At 43.7% G+C, this 21,874-nt stretch overlaps 1 protein-coding gene across 2 annotated transcripts in view; it reads right to left on the bottom strand.

Annotated features, from left to right (window-relative positions):
- Positions 1 to 1,068: 1,068 nt before the first annotated feature.
- The window catches only part of CAMKV (CaM kinase like vesicle associated), a 66,838-nt gene continuing 46,032 nt past the window's right edge, over positions 1,069 to 21,874 (bottom strand). For both annotated transcript variants that reach the window (XM_081185887.1, XM_081185888.1), the window contains exons 2-11: positions 19,377 to 19,485; positions 17,407 to 17,538; positions 15,668 to 15,742; positions 13,686 to 13,828; positions 12,951 to 13,067; positions 12,139 to 12,214; positions 11,278 to 11,414; positions 10,469 to 10,547; positions 9,839 to 9,926; positions 1,069 to 7,546 (exon numbers count right to left, since the gene is read on the bottom strand). In XM_081185887.1, the coding sequence (XP_081042013.1) occupies positions 7,169 to 7,546; positions 9,839 to 9,926; positions 10,469 to 10,547; positions 11,278 to 11,414; positions 12,139 to 12,214; positions 12,951 to 13,067; positions 13,686 to 13,828; positions 15,668 to 15,742; positions 17,407 to 17,538; positions 19,377 to 19,471 (1,320 nt within the window). In that variant the 5' untranslated portion in view covers positions 19,472 to 19,485 and the 3' untranslated portion in view covers positions 1,069 to 7,168. The remainder of the gene's footprint in view (positions 7,547 to 9,838; positions 9,927 to 10,468; positions 10,548 to 11,277; positions 11,415 to 12,138; positions 12,215 to 12,950; positions 13,068 to 13,685; positions 13,829 to 15,667; positions 15,743 to 17,406; positions 17,539 to 19,376; positions 19,486 to 21,874) is intronic.

Genomic DNA, 21,874 nt, shown 5'->3' with positions numbered 1-21,874 from the left:
TTTCCCCCCATGCAAAGTATTTTATGACTCTGTTATGCCTACCTTTCATCATATTTTCTAAGCTCATGGTGGCATTGCAGTTGAGTAGTCACAGGGCTGCATGGACGAGCATTTGGGGAACTTAACTGGGGTAATGTTTTCTGCATTTGCTGGCGTGGTGCTATTTAAAACAAAGCATAACTTTTTATGTGCATTAACTGAAGTTGGGTATGATTCCCAAGTGATCATTAAAGTGCTTCAAAATGCTTGTGTGTTTTTGACCTCAGCTTTACCATGATAGCTTGTTCCACTTTCCTGTCATCTCTAATCTGGAAAACCATTTTCTCCTGCAAATTGTAACAGAATTCCCTAGCAGAGGTTCTGCTAAGGATACATTTCTGGGGAGGGTATGTGGTGGGACATGAAATTGCATCTCCTTGTTCCTCTTGCAGTGCCACGAGCTAGTATACAAATATGGAGGCAAGAAAGCTGTTGTAAATTGTAAAGCACAAAATGACAAGATTCTGGTTGAGGCTATTAGTTGACTGGTTGGGCTTCCTGATCTAGTAACTACTGCCGGAAGGCCATAGGTTCCCCAAACATGCCATAAATGAGATAAGGAATCAGTGAACATGTGTGTAGACTCTAGGTGGCCATGTTGTGCATCTTGAGGACATCAGTAAGTTAGGTTTCTTGCTTGAAGAATGCAAGATTGTGCAACAGGACCTCTTCCCAGGGCTGAAACAGGAATTTTATGTAGGGCCTTGACGGTGGGGAGTGGAAGGTGGAAAAGAAAACAAGACATGTCTACTCTAACATATTATACTGGCCTCATATTAGGCTTAATTGACAGGGTTTCCTCCCAGTTCCAAAGCGGAGGGCTTAAATTGGTTTTAAAGCAGGTATAAAATCATGGCATAGTTGTGTCCCCCTTCCTATCACAGGCCGCTTTCCAAATTATATCTATATTGTATAAAAATGGACCAGCATTATTCACAGCCCTGGCATTAGTTGGAAAAAGACAGCCCCTAGCAAGATTGTGTGTACAGTGAAGACACAGAGACAGACAAGGCACTAGCAGGTGCTCTCTCAGTTTACCCTTAGAAGGGACTTTATTTTTTTTCCAGTGGTACAGTGCGGCAATTACACAGGAATTTCTGGGTGGTTGTAGTTTAAATAAAACAATTTCATAGACTAAACTCAAACTTACAAACATGCAGCTGCTTGTGAGGGAGGAGAAAGGCTAAGAAATGCTGGAGTCCGTAACTGAGGCAGGCAGGTGGCTGAGAAGGCCTTGAAGTCTACTACGTAGGCTGTTCACAACAAGAGCCAGGCTTCTCTGTGTTCTTTATGTGGGACTGAACCTGGGATAGCAAGACCCAGTTATGGGAAATGAGGGTGCTTGTGGTTCATGTGGAGGGTTTGACAGGGGCTTTGCCTTCAACAGGTGTGTGACAGACAGGGAACTCTTCTGTCAGCTTCAAGATGCAGTGATGGATAAAGCATAGCCGTATGATTTCAGCATACTATGCTGTTGGTAAAAGGCAATGGACCTCCTTCAGGAAAGAAAGTGGCAACTTGATTCAAACTTCATGTTGAGCACGGCGGAGGTGGGTCTTTCTCTCCCCAAGTGTGTAGTATATGTGGGATTTTACAATAATTAATAGCTGTGCATGAATCTCAAGCTTCTGTGCTAATTGACATATAACCCAGGTGCTCCTATTTGAGTTGTTGTGCTTAACTTGTGTCAAGTTAATCATTCACAACATTTCTATGCCGTTCCATAAAATAAAGCTATCTGAGCTGCTTACGAGAAGCCAAGGTCCTTTCACACCAAAAGAAACAGCTCCTTCCTAACCTCAGTCTGTCCCAAAGCCATAACTTCTGTTTAAAATAGTTCAATGGGATTTACTTTCAGGTAAGTGAGTATATGATTGACACTTGACCTGGGAGTAGGTTCCACTGAACTCAGAGAAGGCCTGTACTGCCAATCTAATGCTTAAATGGGCAAAAAATATCTATGAACTTGTAGCAATTTTAGTACTTGCCTGATCTAGAGCATTCTTGTTTATACTAGTCTACATTATATAAAAAAATACTGAATAGATGAAGTATATTGCACATTTTTGAGTTTGCAAAAACAGGTAAATGCATTCAATTCTAACTATGCAGGGGCTTGCCATGAGAGTAATTCAGAAAAGGGGGTTGCCATGGCGCTGCCCATGAACTCAGTGGCATCCCTGTGGCCTTTCCCTGACATCCATGAAGCCTCTGAGCCCCCCTCCTCACTATTTCCTTTGTCATGAGGTGGTAATAGCTATTAAGGGTACCTTTTTCTCCCTTGAAAAGTACCGTATTTACTCGAGTCTAATGTGCCATCGAATCTAATGTGCACCCCAATTTTCAGAACCTTGAAACCAAAGAAAGTATTTGCCGGCAAATGTAAACGTGCCATCGAATCTGATGCACACCTTAATTTTCGCAACGTAATTTGGCCAAAGAAGGTGAGCATTAGATTTGAGTAAATATGGTACATAAAGTTGAAGGAAGGAGTTGGAAGGGTAACACTCTTTCCCACTTTTCAGTTCTATGTTCTTTTCAGGATTAATTCTTCTTGATCTGATTTTTATCCAGATCCCTTGGAAAAGCTAAGTGCCTCCTTTCTCTCTTTCTGTCTCTTTGAGGAGGGGGAGAGAAGCGATTAGAGAGTTTGGTGCTCACAGTGTTTGCTTAAAGATCCAGATGTGCTTATGGGCAAAAGTTGTTGACCTCCAATCTAGAATCTTGAGTGAAAAGGGCACAATTTGTATTGGGGTGGTGGTGGGGAATCACTCATCACATGGAGGGGGAAAATCCATGTTGGAAAATAAGAAAAACTTTAGCCTTAAAGAAGGATTTTTGTATTTCACCAGCAGAAATAAGCATCTGACTATACCATTTAATCTTCAAAACTGTTGCACACAGGACATATTAGGAGCAGGCCTGCCTTAGGTGCCATTTTCAGTTGTGATTAGAGAACCAGAGTGGCCCAGGAGAAGCAGGCCCGCCAATACAACAGAACTACTTTGTTTAAAGACAAAGGAGCTGGTGCGAACCACTGCAACAGCACAGCTGCTCTTCTAACAATCTAGTCACAACATGCTATTTTAGAATGAACACTGGACGCCTCAGGAGCCTGGTGTTTTCGTGCTCTGAAGAGGTGACTACATTATAGGTCTACCTTATAGTGCTGTACATAGGTTGCACATACAGTAGTAGCTTCAAGGCGAGACATGAATGTGCTGACAGAACAGTCCAGAAAGTACATACTTCAAATCATAGACTGCCTTCTGTTTATCATGCGCACGTGACAATCACAAACCATAGTAGGGGTGTTGTATTAATCTCACACATACCTTGTTTATTTTATGCGCTGCACACATACTAAATACACCCAGTCCGCAGCATTTCCTTTCCCAGAGCCAAGATTTTCTGCTACTGTGAGGAACCATTTTGGCTGCTCATACCAGCAGCCATATGCAGGCCTCACACTCTCCTTTGGACAAAACACCTGTGGAGAGGGGCTCAGGAACCAACTTCAAGCAGGAACAAAAATTTCTAGTCCTTGACTACTTAGGGGTGTATAGTGGCAGATTAATAGATAGAAACCGGTGAGACTTCTCAACTTGAGGGCTGCTCCTTCTGTGACATAAACCCCTTCTGATCCCAGCAGTCCTTTTTGTTGTTAAAAAATATTACTCTGGAGTTAAGCTTTCGAATATAATCAAGGTGCTAATAGTTCTCTTCCTTTTAAGGAATGTAGCCTATGGCTGTAAGAAGTCTGTGTTTCTAGATCACAAAGCAACTGACATAAAAATAAATTACCTGCTATCTGTGCTAGAATTTATTTATTTTTTTGGGGGGAATCAGGCTTTTGTTTGGGGGTACATATATATAGTTCACATGCAAGCACCAAAATGTAATACGTACAACAGGAGCTACAGTCTTGCTTTCTCCATCAAGGAGTCAGTATCGATTATATTTGAAGGACCCAATCTGGCCTAATATATGCTACTGGCACCCCAGCCCAGCATTCAGTTTCCATGGAAGATGTCCTGCTCAGGCCTACATGCCTAAAGTCTTAGGTGTGTATGCCACCTATGGTTAGGCTGTCCTCACGTAGGTAGCAGGAGTCGGCTGATGCCTTGACTCCATTCATAGGGTTAGACTGAACTGTACTTGAAAAGTCCAAACCCAGATCCAGAATCTGCCCAAATATCTGGATTAAAGAGGAGGCTGTTAGGTGTATTGTATCACACACCATGCAGCGCAGTTGAAATCTTTTCATTATAGCTAATGAAGGTTGTCCTGTCAGACAGGGATGAAAATATGGAATGGCCCATTGGCAGCTTCATGGAGGAATAGCTATGCTGCGTATTTAAATGTGCCAAACAATCCCATAGTTGTAGGCCATGCAAACTGAACCTAAACTGGAACTGTTATGTTTGGCAGTGGCCTGGCTTTGCATATAGGAGTCTGCAGCCAAACAGCTGAATGGCGACACAGAGAGAGCATGATTTGAGGAGGAAAAGGTTGGCTGTGGGGCTCAACCCCCACCTGCTGCTTCTCTTCTGCAGCATCCTCTCTCAGTTGGTTTTCTCTTATCTGCAAACAATGTGTTGCAGAAAGCACATTTGGGAACCCCATCTGGGTGAAGCAGCTGGGGAATAAAGTAACATACCTCCCCTACTTCTCCCCTTAAAACCACATTCTCTCTGAACACCACTTCATATATGAAATATTAATCCAGGTTCCTATACCTATCTGTTAAGAACATAGAGTTCTACCTTATGTGTCAGAATATTGATCCATCTAGCTCAATATTGTCTACACTGACTGGCAGTGGTTCTCTAGGGTTTCAGGCCAGGAATCGTTCCTAGCCATACCTGAACTTGCAACCTTCTGCATGCAATGCATGTATTCTACCACTAAGCCTCTGCCACATCCCCCTTGGAGTTGGGTCCAACAACATCCGTAGGGTCACAAATTCTCCATCCTTGTGTTGTTGAATTTTGATTTTATGCCTCCCTACTTGTAAGCCATATTGAACTCATTGGGACTTAACAATAAACATGCATAGGATTGTGCTATTTGTCTGCTTTTATATATGCTATAGCACAGTCCTTGATGACCTGATTTCTCACTTTTGTTCGCAACCTTTCCTCGAAAGAGTTTTGAAACAACTGTTCATAAACATTTTTTGTTTGGCTCTGGTCCTCTTTTATAGCATGCCAACCAAATCCTGTAAGAAATATAGAATTACTAAATTTCCTAGTGTGTAAAGTACGTTTATCTTCACAGTATGTCTGGAAGCAGAGAGACATTTTCATCTCTGTTTTATGGGAGGGGGGATGGCAGTATAGAATGATGACAAAAATGGTGACTGCAATGTTTATTACATAGGCTCAGGAATGCTAGCTATTGGAATAAAGTGTGTATTTCAGGGTGAGGGAGAACATTCTTTCATTTTTACTGAAATAGGAGCTTCTTGCCTACTGCAGATAGGGAAGGAAGCACATGATCGAGCTGTTAGTGCGCACACACTTTCTACTGATCCTATTCTACAAGTTGCTTACTACTTTACTCTACCCTCTTGCAACCCTAACTGGCTTTTGAAGTCTATTCCACCTTAAATGCTAGGTTCCCTCCCAGCTGAATGCCTTAAGTAGTGTCAGAGAGGGAATTTGGATAGGTATACAGCTTTTTCACTTTTGCATAATGAGTTACACCTGCAAAAATCCCCTCTTCTACCCATTAAAGGTACAGAAGCCGATGGTCTTTTCATCTGGTCACTTAACCTTCCAGGAACCTTGCAGTAAAGTTGCAGGAATGTAAATACCTAAACAAGGCTTCTACAGATTTCCACTAAGATAAATCACCTGCAGAATCCATCTACAGGATTTTGCCACAGTGTAGGATTCACCTGTCTGCTCTACAGTGTTGCTCTGGAGATCATTTGCTTCTTCTGTCACATTGTTTTCCAACAACTACTGTTGATAATTTAGAGGTCTCTCTGCAAGGTTCCCATAACCTACAATAATAATAATAATAATAGTAGTAGTAGTAATAATAATAATAATAATAATAATAATAATAATAATAATAATATTCTGCCCTGAGTGCTTAAAATCATAGAATCATGGAGTTGTAAGAGACACAGAGGGTCATCTAATCCAACCCCCTGCAATGCAGGAATCTCAACATGATGTCTTGGGATAATGCAGCAATAAATAAATAAATAAATAAATAAATAAAACCAGCTTCCCACCTGTCTTTTATCTTCCTTGCCCCTGTTTGTTCACAGTTGGCTTGTTTTCCAGATTAGGGATGTCTCCTGTCCCCAAGGGAAAATTGCTTCTGCACAAATATATGGATAGCTACACCCCAGTTGTGTTGACAGTTCAGTATTGACAGTTCAGTGAAAAGTCAAGCAAATGCACACACACTCTCACATGGATTTTGCATTAGCTTTGTTCACACACAACCATATGTTGGACATAGAGGTAAATTGCTACAGAAGATCTTGCCAGCAGCTGAACAGATGAATTCCACATGCATCTCCAATGAGTATGACTAATTTGAGAGCTCTGCCATGACAGTGTGTGGCCCTCTTTATCCTCCAACCTGACCTGGACCTGCGTCCCATTCCCCATACCTCCATGGTATATAACAAACCAGTCGGCTGAAAAGTATGGCTACTGTGTCTGATCTGATTGCTCCAGCTTCTCCCAACCAGCCTCAGGGAGTCAGGTAGCAAGTCAAGTGACTGAGAGAGAGTAGTAAGAAAACAAATCGAGAAATGGGACAAAGAAAAGGAAAGCAACAGAGGAAAAGAGGGAGCGGGGAAGAGAGAGAAAGAGAGAAAGAGAGAGAATTTCATGCAATGGGCTAGGCCTCTACAACCACTTGTTGTTTACCTGGGCCCAACGGGGTCTCTCTGGACTCTGTCACATAAAAAATAGAAACTCTGCTGGCACCTAGCTGGAGACACATAGAAGTCAGACAAACTGACAGCCACACGCAGAGGGGTTGGTTGGGAAGCCAGGACAGTTGGGGGGTTGGGGGTACCATGCCAGTGACTATTTACAAAGAGAAATACAACAAAGAGAGGTACAGCCCTGCCCTTGCCCTTGCCCTGCTCCCCTCTGACTCAGCCAGTCTCCTCATTCCAGGACTCTGGGGTGGCATTGGGGGCGGCAGTTTCTCCCCCGTTACACGTGGTTGGGGCTGCCGGTGTTGTCGCCGGAGTTTCTGCCGTAGTTGCTGGAGCTGTTGATGTCGTTTCTTCTGGGCTCGCTGCTGCTCCTGCAGCAGCAGCAGCTGGCGCTGCCATTGTTGTAGCTGGGGCTGCTTCGGCTGTTGTTGCTGAAGCCGTGCTGTCTGCCTCCGCTTTTGCCTGTGGGGCGCTGGTGGTCTCTGTTGGGGAAGCACTGTCTGTCGTGGCAGTGGCGGGAGTTGCTGGTTTCGCTGCATCCGTGTGCTCCGGCGCTCGGAGTCTCTTCATCATTGTGGTCACTCGAACGGCTTTCTGCAGGTTGGCGAGAGAAAGGGGGTTGTTCGTTGGTAACGTGTCATGGCCTCTCGCAGTTTTATTGCGGGGAGAAGGAATAGGAGCAACACCTCCATCCTGCTTCCTTTGCACCCCACCCTCTATAATTTGATGGCACTAATTCCAAATCTTATGAAACCCTTGGCTTGTGTGTGTGTGTGTGTGTACACACACACACACACACACACACACACACACACAATTATATATAATTATAGCATGTTCACACTGGAGAATCTCAGCTTTATTTATAAGTGTGCTTTCAGTTCTTGTGACTGCAGACAAAACTTGAGAAGAGACACTGTCTATAACGGCAGCTTAAGGCTAAAGCATGAGAAAGCAAGCAGCTAGGCCCCAAAATGTACTGCGAGCTTTATTTCATTTCATGATGACTGATCCAATTGTATGACTTCTTGACCATATTACTGAAGGCTAGCAGTATTCAGAAATGGAAGTTAACCAATTTACTCTTTTTTTTTTAGTCCACAAAATCTTCTGAATTACAGAAAAACTAGAGGTGGTCCCTGAATGCTACTCCTCCCCTGCCTCAAATAAAAAAAATACAGTGGTGCCCCGCAAGACGAACGCCTCGCAAGACAGAAAACTCGCTAGACGAAAGAGTTTTCCGTTTTGGAGGTGCTTCGCAAAACGAATCTCCTATGGGCTTGCTTCGCAAGACGACAATGTCTTGCGAGTTCCTGCTGGTTTTTTCCCCCTTTCCCCCCCCTTTTTCTGATCCGATCAGCAGATAAGCCTCTAAAAGCCTCTAAAAGCCGCTAATAGCGCTAATTCGCTAATCCTTCAATAGGCTTGCTTCGCAAGACGAAAAAAAACGCTAGACGAAGAGAATCACAGAACGGATTCTTTTCGTCTTGCGAGGCACCACTGTATGTTGGGGCAGGGGATAACATCCAATTTACATTTTAGTGATGGCAATGTTTTCTATGGGAATGTCCCTGAGAACGGTCAAGTCTTTCTGAGTATTCCAGTTGTATACTTCCCAAAAGCCCGTGTATGTTGCCTCCTGCTTCCCTGCCCATTTTTATTTTTTTTAAAGTACATTTGGGCAGGAGAAGGCAGAGGTGGTGGTGGGTGGTCTAGTCCTCAGTGAAGCATCCTTTCTCACTGAGAAGTAAAAATTCCAGAATATCCAGTGGGAAACTGACTCTTCATGTGCCATTACCATCAAGGAAGAAGAACCCAAGTGGGATACACAACTTTCCTCATCCAAATCGCTAAAGTTTCTTTTTAAAGATAGATAGAACATTGTACCATATATATAAAAGTCATAAGCCATAGAGTTAATAAATATTATTAATAGAGGAGTTAAAGGAAAAATGTCACGGAAGATTAAGATGTCAAAGAATAAAAAGGTTTATAAAAAATAATTAAGGTACAGATGAATATTACATGAAAATTAATAATGTAAAATGCAATTAATACAAAGTACTTATAAAGTATTAAAGTTATTCAAAATATTAACATCTTATCAGTATTTGAGCTAATATAGATTCTTCAGGTTCTACCAATATATTCTTCAGCACAACACAAACATATCACTCACAAAAGTCTATACAATATTCATGAAATCAAAGTCTCCTGATCAATATTTTGGTAGTAAGGCCTCTTCCAATAGTTAGTTAATAGATTACAACTCTGGCAGAAATTATTAATTGCTTCCTGCCATTCCTTAAGTCTAACAAATGTCAGTTTAACTGAGGGTAAAATTAGACAAGGTCCATTCATGTAATTAGCATTCACCCCAATGGGTGCATCCCACTTTCCATGCAAATTGCAGCTGCATCCTGACTGGGACTGCAACAGGGGGCGAAAAGTTATGATGTGGATGGGGCCCCTGCCTGCAATTTATTGTTGAAAAGCCATTCAGTTACTAATTGTGTGACGGGTGTGTTCAAGGCCACTTAGCAAACTTCATGGCTGAAAGGGAATTTGAGTCTGGGTTTTCCCTTTTGAAATCGTTCTAGCCATCCTCAACACTCTAGTTGCTCTACCACTACTATAAATGTAGTGAGGAATGGACAATGGCATTTCTGTTTCCTACCAAGCTGCAGTGAAGCTAGCCTTAATTCTTTGCATATTTGTGCAGCCTTATGCAAATAAAACCAATGCCCATAAGGGTTGACAAAGTAGGGGAGATTTGGAGACAGACTGGGAAAGTCCGGGATGTGTCCCCTCTCTTGAGGCGATCTCAAACTTCCTCAAGTGCAAAAGAGGATTCTTGCTGGCAGCACCAAGTACGTGGGACCTTACCTTCCATTTTGCCCTGGCAAAGTTTTTCTCAATCTGAGCACATACTCCATCCTTTATGTTCTTGTCTGAAGCTGCATTGCCAGAAATCCTGAGAACAGAAAAAATATGACAATGAGTTGTGTCTCTTGGCAATTACCCTTCCTTAGCCTAACTTCCTTCCTTAGCTTTGCTCACGGGCCTGTGCTGTTGGGGTTTAAATGGGAAGGCAGTTTTCTACGCCAGCAATTACCATGAATGCCCTGGCCTCTGCTCAAACCAATCTAGATTTTCAGTGCTTATAACATCTGAAACACCTTGTTTCTTCTCCCTTCACCAGCTTCTGCTTATTTTATTCAATAGCAGAAGCTGGCCAACATGGTGCCCTCTAGATGATGTGCTTGGACTAATATCCCCACTGCCCCTGACCATTGGCTGTGGTGGCTGGAACCAGTAGGAGTTGTACTCTAAACACCTGGAGGTTGGCTACCCCTACTTAGGATTTTCAGTGTCTTTTCTAGGGCATGAAGACAATTAGAGTATAAAGACCTTACACACCTTACCCCTCTGCATTTCCTCCCATTCTCCTTGGTCCTAAGTCCTTCTTTTGATAGGAAACCCTTATTTTACCAGGAACAGCTATTTGGCACTCACCATTCATGAGAAATAGCCTCCTCTGCTGTAATCCTCTGGTCTTGGTCTACCTCCATTAGACGGGCCACCAAGTCCTTGGCTGGAGAAACAAAGAAGAAAAGGATGTAGTGTCTCCTCTCACTACCATTCATCAGATGAAACTGGAAGTCTCCTGTGATTTTTCTTGCCTAATACCTAATTCGGTTCTTTACGAGGGAGGTACTAGGGGCACAGCGGGACGCGGGTGGCGCTGTGGGTTAAACCACAGAGCCTTAGGACTTGCCAATCAGAAGGTCGGCGGTTCAAATCCCCGCAACGGGGTGAGCTCCCGTTGCTCGGTCCCTGCTCCTGCCAACCTAGCAGTTTGAAAGCACGTCAAAGTGCAAGTAGATAAATAGGTACCGCTCCGGCGGGAAGGTAAACGGCGTTTCCGTGCACTGCTCTGGTTTGTCAGATGTGGCTTAGTCATGCTGGCCACATGACCCAGAAGCTGTACGCCGGCTCCCTTGGCCAGTAAAGCAAGATGAGCGCCGCAACCCCAGAGTCAGCCACGACTGGACCTAATGGTCAGGGGTCCTTTACTAGGGGCACATATCAGCCAAGGAAGAGATCACAGTTACCTTCCCTAGAATGGCACTGACATTTATTGAGACTTACATGACTGGGAGAATCAGGTAGGAGTTTATTGTTGCAGGGCATCTGCTAGGTGGGAATGCTGTCGATTGGATAAAGGAACCGTTGACACTGTATTTCCCTTCATGGTTTGTGGGTGTACCTCCTACAAGTAACAGCATGCGTTTTCCTTCTCTCCAGTATTCATAGAACCTTACCTGCCTGAGAGATGTCATCCCAGTAGGGAGGATCAAACTCATAGTCGCCTGCCAGGATCTTACGGAACAGGTTCTTATCATGGTTTTCATAATCGTCCTCATCCATTTCCTCATAGAATGGTGGGTTTCCTGACAACCTGTAGCACAGCGGAAGGAGGGGAAATTAGCTATAGGAAGGAGATCAGCTGCAAGAGATTTATTTATTGAAAAGGTTTATAAGCTGCCTTTTAGGGCAACAAGGTGTCTTCCTATAAAACTGAATAACAACAGACATATTGCTAAAAACGAAACAAAAACATTATACGATACCAAAAATAAAAACCATAAAATCGCCATAATAAAGACCACATAAAACAAGCTAAGCCTTTTTGTCGTTGGCATCTGTCAGCCTTCAGAGACAGTGGAGTGCGCCTGCAGAGATGAAATCAAACTGCTGCCTTAAAAACCTTATAAAGACTGCAGGACACTGCAACATATTTTATGAAAAAGCCATCTGAAATAGATGAATTTTTAATGTCTGCTTAAAGCCTGCAAATGCACCCCTCAACTTAAAACTCATGGGGCTACTACCAAAAAGGCCCTGTCATGCCTGCAAATCTAACTGATTGCACTGACAGTCATATGAAATGACAGGTGTACAGTTTTGCCACTGAGTGAAGCCTCTGACCATACACAATCTTTTGCCCTTTTGCCATTGCAAGAGCTGAGAATGGTTCTTCTCCTGTAGATAGCTTTTAGTTCCTTCTCTTTAGCCACCAGCCTCCTCATATCCTGTTTTCTAACCCTCCTCCATCTCCCCCCCCCCCGGTCACCAGTAAGATAGGCTGAGGACTCCAGTATTCTTCATTGCTCCTTACTTACAGAATATACATGATCACACCAATAGCCCAGCAGTCCACAGGCCGTCCATACCGCTGGCGCCCGACCACCTCAGGAGCTGCAAGGACAAGAACAGATGGCAAGTGCTGCTCCCATGAACATATAGGGCAATGAAACACAACTCCAGGACATAGGATTTCAGAAACTTTGCCTTGATCGGAGTGGAAATCAACACTGATAAACTATGACCTGGCGCAGTCATCTTTGGGACTATACTACTTCTGAAAGCAGCTGCAAGGACTGTGTATAACACTTCCCTGCAAACAGAACTAGTGCGCCCTGACAGACAACGTCCCATGTGCTGCAGGTTTAGAGAGGTAGAACTGGGTTGTTGTTCTTTTAATAAGAGATGAAACTGTCCCCAAAGATCTCAACATTTCAGGAGCATTTAACACCCATGTCATGAGTGAGCCACCCTGGAAACACCCCTCACATCTTCCAGTGAGCCACATTCTCGCTTGGGGAATTGCACTAGATGTCTCATCAGACAGCAGTTATGGCTTTGAATGAATGAGTGTCTCTTGTGTGAGAATTGTGGAGAGCAGGAATGTTATTTTCGATGGAATATGAAATTAGCTGTGGCTGGTTCTGCCTTTTCCATCATGAAACCTTACAAGCTAATCTCAAAGGCGTGAGTTTCCTGGAGAAATCAGCACCTACTGCATTTCATCTGCATTGGAGTCTGAGATGGCAAGTCCCTGGTGGACTTTATACTATATGGGTATAATTCCCCCCCCCCATTGGGTCCTTCCATGAAAACATCATCTGATTGTGCTGACTGTGCCATCTCTTACCTAGATACTCAGGGGTCCCACAGGGTTCCTTAATGAGCCCATTCTCCAGCTTGGCCAGGTGAAAGTCGCTGATCACAATCTTGGAGTTCTTCAGGCGGTTGTAATACACTAGATTCTCTAGCTGCAGGGACACAGCAGGAAAGGGGTGGGGGAAGAGATGAATGAGAAAGGAATTCCCCCGGCAAAACTGCTGAATGGCTCCCTCCAGCCCACAGTGCTGTGCCACACAGAGGGCCCTTCCAGATGAGAGCCATCAAGCACTGATCCTGTATATTTTAAGGCGCTTAGTTAAAAGCCTTCTTAAACAATCAGCTTTTAGCTTCTTCATTTTGCCTACCATGTGCTACGTTAAGGTTTTTCCCTTGCTGATTGCTTGATTCTATGAATCACTGCTGCTGTTGGAATTTTTTATGACATCTTTTATTTGAATTCTCTTTTAAGGACAGAATACACACACACACACACACACACACACACACACACACACGTAAATTATTCTGGGCAAAGCAAGGTATTAGGTATTTAGGATGGGTCTGCTTCTATTTCTGTATATAGAATCATGAATGGGACTTGCCAGTAAGTCACAGAAAACAGCGAGAAAGAACGGAATAGGAAGGGCAGCATTATTATATTTGCTTATGTCTGCTTCTTGGAGGAAGCGAGAGCCCATGAGGATGGGATGGATAATTGGCTCAGACGTTTGTGCAGCAAAGGCTAGCAGCAGGATTGATGGACTTGCCTTGAGGTTCCTATGTACAATCTTGAGTGAATGCAGGTATGCCACAGCCTCCAGCACCTGCCTGATGACATTACTGGTGTCACGCTCAGAGTAGTAACCCTGGTCCAAGATCCAATCAAATACCTCTCGGCCAGTAGCCCTGCAGATGAGAGAAGAGAGACAAAGTGGCAAGGGAAGACGTGAAATTGTGTAACCTGCAAGGCAAGGGTTGCCACACCATGGACAGAGAAGCACGTTCACCACAATTTTGCTAAACAGGTCATATAAACCATGACTGAATTTTTTTACACATCACTTGGGAAGACAGGCGAACTAATACCAGTGTACTGGAAGAAGCAAAGATCACCAGTGTTGAAGCAATGATTCCTCAACATCAACATCGTTGGACTGGTCATGTTGTTTGGATGCCTGATTATCGTCTTCCAAAGCAACTACTCTATTCTGAACTTAAAAATGGGAAGCGTAATGCTGGTGGTCAACAAGAGAGGTTCAAATACTCTCTCAAGGTAAATCTAAAAAAATGTAGTATAAACACAGACAACTGGGAAACAGTGGCCTATGAGTGCTCCAGTTGGAGAACAGCCTTTACCAAAGGTGTCATAGGCTTTGAAGATGCTCGAACTCAGGACGCAAGGGAGAAATGTGCTAAGAGGAAGGCACGCTTGGCAAACCCTCACCACAATCAACTCCTGCCTAAAAACCTATGTCCCCACTGTGGAAGGACGTGTGGATCCAGAATTGGCCTCCACAGTCACTTATGGACTCACTATTAAAATTGTTTTTATGGAAGACAGTCTTAGTCACCTACGAGTGATTGCCAAAGAAGAAGAAGAAAGAAGCTAAACCATGACGAGTATAAAATGGAGCTGAAGAAGATCCACTCTACTTCCCCATGGGGAGGAGTTGCGGTGGACCCCGTGGCCGCCCACTCTCCTCCAGGGGTGGGGGACTTAGCCCCCGTTGCCTGGGGGATCCCGACCAGCCAATCCGCTGGCCGGGGGAGGGGGGGCATGGCCGGGACCATTTAAACAGAGGCACCAGCCGGAGAGCTTCCTCTTTAGCTCGCTTCCTCAATCAAATTGGCACTGGCCATTTGGTTTTCGCCTACCTCGTAGCAATCGTAACAACTTTGTTAGGGTTGTGGTTAGGCATTGTTTGACCTTGTGATGGGGGAGGGGAGGTGTGGCCATCACCTGCCCCTCCAAGCTTAAGAGTATTCCATTAAAGGAATCCGGGGGTGTTGATCTTGTCTGAAGCCCGGGGCGGGGCTAGGGCCATGACACGACCCCGACGGGAAAACCAGAGGGAGCTCAAGTTGGTATGCATCGACGGGGCTCCCCCTTCTGGTGGTTTACCCTTATCGGACTCCCTGCGCATCGGGCAGGAGTCAGATATAGTCAGGTCCATTCAATGCCTTAGCCAATACTGCTCACATTCTGTTATCAATAAAGTTGTGGCCAAAATTTGCCCAATAACATTAATCTAATATCTGTGTCCTTGTGTGTGCTATTTCTCAACGAGGGGGTGGCTTCGTGGTCTCGACACGCAACTGCCTTTACTGGGGGTCAGGCCACTGATCCATCTAGGCCAGTATTGTCGACACTGAGCGGCAGCAGCTCTCTAGGGTTTCAGAGGGCGGCCTTTCCTAGCCTTACCTAGAGATGCCGGGGATTGGACCTGGGACCTTCTACATGCAAAGCAGATGTTTTACAACTGTTTCCTCAAATGAACAGAAATTCATGAATGGTGTGGAGAACAAGTGAAGAGTAAAGAAATATTCATGCCCTCCATCTTTCACTTTATGGATGGTCTCCTGAAGAAGCTTCTAATCACTCTTTGGGAAGGCACCCTGTGAAGTGCCGGCAAGATGGTTTGCAGCTGAGCAGGCACAGTAGAGCAGTCCAAGGCCCCAACAGAGCAAAAGGGAGAGGCCACTATGGATGCAACATCTTGGGAGTTCTGGGTAACAACTACTTACAGCTCCAAGAAGAGGAAGTACTCTTTCCGGGTAACATACACATCCACCAACTGCAGAATATTGGGGTGTTTCACCCTGTAGGGAAAGGAAAGGAAGAGAAAAGCTAGGGGTTGGAAGAGACCTGCTGGCGTATGGCATAGATCCTGTCACCAAAGTATTTCTTGCAGGTACCTGCTCAACTTTTACTTGAAAACTTCCAAGGGGAATGCTGTCACCTTTATTTGTAATGTATTCCAGTCGTTTGCTGCTTCCATAATTTGGAAGTACATTGCAACCTAAATCTTGTTCCTTATCATTTAAATCTGAGTCCCTGTTCTTCCCTCAGTGGATGTGGTAAATAAGGATTCTTTAATGGATAGATCATGAATAGGCAAACTCCAGCCCTCCAGATGTTTGGGACTACAATTCCCATCATCCCTGACCACTGGTCCTGTTAGCTAGGGATGATGGGAATTGTAGCCCCAAACTTCTGGAGGGCCGGAGTTTGCCTATACCTGGGATAGATTAACAATCTCCTTTTGAGACAGAATGCACCGCATTCCTTCAGCACTGAATTAGCCTTCAAAAGCCTCCATCATTCCTGAAGCTCTCCCCTAAATCATTTTTTTCTGTTTGTCAGCATCCTTCATGGATCATCAGTGGCCACAGTACTCCAGATACTTCCCATGGGCACCCATGGTAGTTTCTCACTGAGAGTAGCAGGCAAAGGCCCCCCCCCCATTTCTGACTGCAACGATGTCAGGGCCCACTAAAGGCAAGGTTGCTTGGAAGGAAGTATATCCCTCATTCTGATAAAGGTTCCCTATCACTCATACAGAGTGACCTGCAAAGTTTGTCATTTGCAGAGCAGAGCCATTGAAAGCAATAAACTTAAGTTATTGGGCTTCAGTGGGCAAGAGTCACCTAATGAACCCCATTAGCAGAAGCCCTGCACAAGGGCTCTTGCTTGTGCAATGGGACTTGCCCCCATTCCTGGTTCGGTGTGTGTGTGTGTGTGTCTGTCTGTCAGAAGCCTCAGGACGGGGGGGGGGGGGTTCATTCTATCTGGCAAGCTGATATTCCTGCACAGATGGAGCTTCTGTAATAGTGTGATGTTGAATTCCACCCAGTGAGTTTACTCTAACACTGTATATCACCTATAGGTAGGATAAGCTATCTGGCACATGATCTGGGATCAGATGTGGCAGTGTACAATGCCAATAGTTGTTGTTTTTTTAAAGAGCTATTAACACTGTGTAAAGATGAGCTTTCAAATAGGAATAGGCGTTCTGCTGTTTGTTGTTTTTGCTGTGAGTTGTGTTGTGCTTCATTGCCAGTTTTGCTCTTGTCATGGCACTAGTAGAGCTTGTTTGTTTTCTCTGCCCAAACATCTGTCTGGTATTTAATCTTTAAGGTGTTTTTACATTTTTTTTTTTACATTTAAGAACCTATTTCAAGAATTGGCTTTGTGACTCCATTTGAGGACTCTGCTTTGAGGAGGGGAGAGTGAGGAATGTGGCTTTGCGTTTGACGCATGGGCTGGCTAATCAATGCACATCCAGTTCCTCCTGAAAATATTGGCAATGCCTGGGTCAATGTAGGAGCCGTTCTGGAGAATCAGAGAAAGTCCAGATAATTTCTTGCTGTAGTGGATGTGGACACACTATGATTATCTACCACAATTAGTAAAAAGATAGCAACACAGCAGCTGAAAAAAGCAGAGACCAATGTATCAATCAGTGTGGACATTCACAACTCACATTTTCAGGATGATGATCTCATTCTTTGCTGCCTTCCGCACTTTGCGCCCATCTCTTTTCAGAAACTTCTTGCATGTATAGAGCTTCCCTGTTGATTTCTCCTTGGCACGGAATATCTCACAGAACTCCTCTCTGGCAAAAGAACACCCACCTTCAGATTTAAGTAGTCTATGCCCAGCAGCTGGAGCAGCCCAAGACAGACCACGTATACCTTAACTTCATGAGTCACCCACCCTCTCAAGAGTGATGTATACATCCATCTACCATATTGTCTAACAGATGCATGCCAAATTCAAGCACTCTATCCAGGTCCCACCAAAATGTGATTGCTCTTGGAGAAGTCCAGGCATGGGGTAGGGGCAGGAAGAAAGATAAGGAGGAGCAACCATCCTATAAGCCTGTGCTAACATAAGAAATGGTGAGCTTGGCCAAATGGTTCACACTATTTCCTTTCATGTTCAGTGGAGGAACATAGGAAGCTGCCTTTTACTGAGTCAGACGCATTGGCCCATAGTATTGTCTATGCTAACTGGCAGCTGCTCTCCAGGGTTTCCTCCCAGTACAACCAGGAGACACCAAGGGTTGAACCCGGGACCTTCTGCATGCAAAGCAGTTGCTCTATTACTGAGCTACAGCCCTTCCCACCCATGACTGGTGTGAGGCTGCTACAGTCTCTTGATGCAACAGGACCAGGTCTTCTCAGAATTGGGTTGTTTGGCAGTGCAGCCCAAAGAGGATGGTAAACTTCATCTAAGGCTAAATACTGGCACTAGACCTAAAGTCAACAAGTACCTGGGGTACTTGACGAGAGAGTGCAAGCAAAGCCTTTTAGTATCCAAATATGTTGGCCCTGGATAATATCTTCTGAAAAAAGTATGTGAAGTGCAAGCTAGGAATTCCCTAGTTCAAATCTCAACTTAAACTCATCATGAGTCTAGTAGGCTCATGTTTATAATGCGTGCACATAAAAAGGAGCAGGATTCAATCAACAAGCTCTGCCCCTACCATATGCACATACATTTGCCCACATGTGTATAAATTTATAAACTGTACATGTAGAGATTTGTACAAGTGGCAGGGGATAAACACAGTCTCAACTTCTGTGTATGCGTCTGCATCCATAGGTACCTCAAAAATGTACAAAAATATGTGACTAGGGCTTGCCGCTGTGATTCCGCTCCCTTCTAAACACATTTGTTCTATGCATGTGGGATTGTGTGAGCAGCCCGTATGCCATTTGGGGCAAACCACTGCCTTTTCAACACGAGTCCTCACCTCCTGGTCTGCAATGGGTGGTTATTGGTTTAATCCACAAAGCCTAACCAGCAGAACTATGTGCTGACTAAGTACGGAAAATTACTATGACTGTGTGCGCTAGGTGACCCATTACAGGAGACATGGGTGGCCACTGAAAATAGCCCTTTCTCCCCATATTGTTTGGCTGCACTTAATGTGTAGTGCAAGCTCAAATTGTGTGTTTTTCTATTCCCTGCCAGCAACAAAGATGTAGGGCAGGAAAGAGGGGAGAACGTGATGTGGGGAGTTGCCTTGGTCAGCAATCCTACACCTGTAATAAGCAGCAGTTTAGATACCTGTTTGTTGAATTCTATTAACAAAAAAGAACCCCTTCAGTTTCCATGTTCACTTAAGCTCCAAAATGCCAGTGAATTGCTGCTGTTCAGGGCCATGGCCTTAACAGACAATTTTTTTAGGCAATATGGATATGGTTTTGTATACCTTACATTGTGGTTCATTCAAGCTTTACCACTCCCGTGGACTTGGATGGCTCTTAGTGACAGAGGGGCAGACCTAAGTCTCAGCTTTGTCTGTTGACCGCAATTGACACATGGAGTCATTGCAATGGAAACTACCCTTTCACATGAGAAGTACCCAACTGGCAACCAGTGCCATTTGTATAGGATGCATAGAGTTGGAAGGAGCTTTGAAAGCAAGGAGGAGCAAAGACTTACGTTTTGATGACCTGCCCTAGGTCATATCTGTCAGTCACCTCAGATGGCTGGTTATAATCCTTCTTATCGCCCAGGGTAACGCATCCAAACGGCATTGCCAAGTTTGGTGCTGAAATATAAGAGAATAAAAAGCTTTAGGTCATCACCCTTGGATTCAGGTAGTTTCAGGCATAGTGATCAGGGATATTTGAAGGTCTACCAGCCACTGCACCACAGAGAAGTCGTGCATTTCACTCTCATTATAACCAAGTCGATGGGGAAGCCACAATCAAGGAACCATCACCTACTTAGGTCAGAATAAAGGACTTCAGTCACTCAAGTGCAGTTGCAATATCCACTATGAGCTTAAATTTGCTCATCCATTTATTTCAAACACTTTTTCTGGCTATGTTAGAGCCAGACTTGGCATTGGAGTTCTGTGAATGGGATATCTTGTTTGTTTTTTTAAGCTGAAAGCAGTGGTGGGAGGTCCCTCTTTGGAACACAGCCGCGATGCGGAGGGATTTTCACCTTTTCACCTGCATCATCTTTTCTGCCAATTAAAATCCGGCCATCTTGTCCTCCACTTATTTTGTGTGTGGCTGCCCCAACCGATTAGTGACACACTAAAACGATGCCCCTTTAAATGTATTGTGGAAGGGCAGATTATTGCTCTGTTTCTGTTCTTATTTTCATTATGTATTTTGTGTTCTTATATTGTAATTGTACGATGTAAACTGCCCTGAGATCTCCGGGTATAGGGCACTATGCAAATCTAATAAAAATAAAAATAAAAGAATTACTATTATTATTCTAATTATTACTGGCTCCATATATGCCAAAGTTTATGTAATGATATGCAACTGAGCTAGATATGCATATATAGCTAAGGAAAATATATGGCTTTTTCTCACAGGAATAATAATAATAATAATAATAATAATAATAATAATAATAATAATAATTGTACACCACCCATCTGACTGGGTTGCCCCCCAGCCACTCTGGGTGGCTTCAAGCATATACAAAAACAATAAAACATTGAACATTAAAAATTTCCTAATACATGGCTGACTTCAGATGTCTTCTAAAGGTTGTAAAGTTTGCAATTATTCTATATATGAGCCTCATAAAAACACAATAGCTCATAATAACGCACATAACCCAATTCAAAAGATATTCGACAGGAATGCATTTTAGACTTTTGCAATCCATGCTGCATATTCCATATGCTGATAGTGGAATATGTGTCAGTGACCATCCTGTAGCCCAGTACTGGCAAAAATGCCAGTTCATAAAAATAAATTCTGTAGTTTAAAACGGTACAGAACCTGAACAATTATTACAAAACTAATATCGTGTGGTTATAGAGTGTGGAATCCATATAGCAAATATTAATGTGAGTAGTTGCTAAGAGAGTCGTGTTATTATTTTTTTTCCTGATCAGAAACACCTCCTACCTTTAAATACAAAACACGTCTTTCTGTAATTGGCTAAGAGCCACAAAAATATTCCATGGAGAGAAACCATATGACAGATTCATATGTCTGATGATCCTCTGCATCTATGATAGTCGATCAGCCTAGCTAAATTGGCTCTGCTCCATTAAACAAATGTTAATGGACACATACAGTAGATTCACTTTCTCTATTAGAGGTAGAAAACTAGTCTCATTTCCCCCAAAAAACACTACTGAGAAGGATTTAGGAATACTCCAGCATGCAGTTGGTACCTACTCACAGAAAGGCTCACCTTAAATTGAGTATTGCATTGCTTTAGATTTAGTCCTGCTTTTCTCACACATGAGAACTGCCATGGACCCTATCTTCATAATACTGCTCAAAAAGACTTGTGGAAGCTCAGATGAAAGACTGCAGTAGAGGATGAGCAACTACTTTCTGTTTGCCCATAGTCCCTTAGGTCAAACCTAATGGGCTGAATCCATCACACACATGATGGAACCCTGCTGCCACTCGCAGTTTCTCAGCATGTGTCTATTTGCCGCAAGTGGTAATGTGCATACGACTTTCCTACATGGAAGTAATATCCATCCATGTGTGGAGCAGCCCTGAATAAAAATGTTTTGCAAGCATCCTGCACAAATATATATGAATGCTGGGTGGGTGGGGGAACAGCTGCTGCCCCTCCCATCTGTGGTGTCATAGGCCTCCTCTTGTGTGTGAATCTCGAGATTCTGGAAATACAGCTTGACAAAAAAAAATGAAGATAATATACCCAGGTCAATGTTGGGATTACTCATCAGGCAGCTCCTTGCCTTTGGGTTGTCACACAGTGATAGTGACAGGTGTATCATTAACGCATCTCCAGCAAGTGTAATTAGCCAGCAGTGCATTGAACTATAGTGCAATAAGCTCAGAGCAGAAACCCCAGTAATCACGCTCCTATCCATCACAAACCGAGAACTGCCATATTCAGTTTCCTTCTTTTTAAAAGAGCTCTCAGTTCTGAAAGTGTACCAAAATCACACGAGCCTCACAAAACAAAAGCAAACCTTTTCG

The sequence above is a fragment of the Podarcis bocagei genome (genome assembly GCF_964188305.1).
Source record: "Podarcis bocagei genome assembly, chromosome: 2".
NCBI classification, from domain to species: domain Eukaryota; kingdom Metazoa; phylum Chordata; class Lepidosauria; order Squamata; family Lacertidae; genus Podarcis; species Podarcis bocagei.
This window is presented reverse-complemented; position numbering and strand designations above follow the sequence as displayed.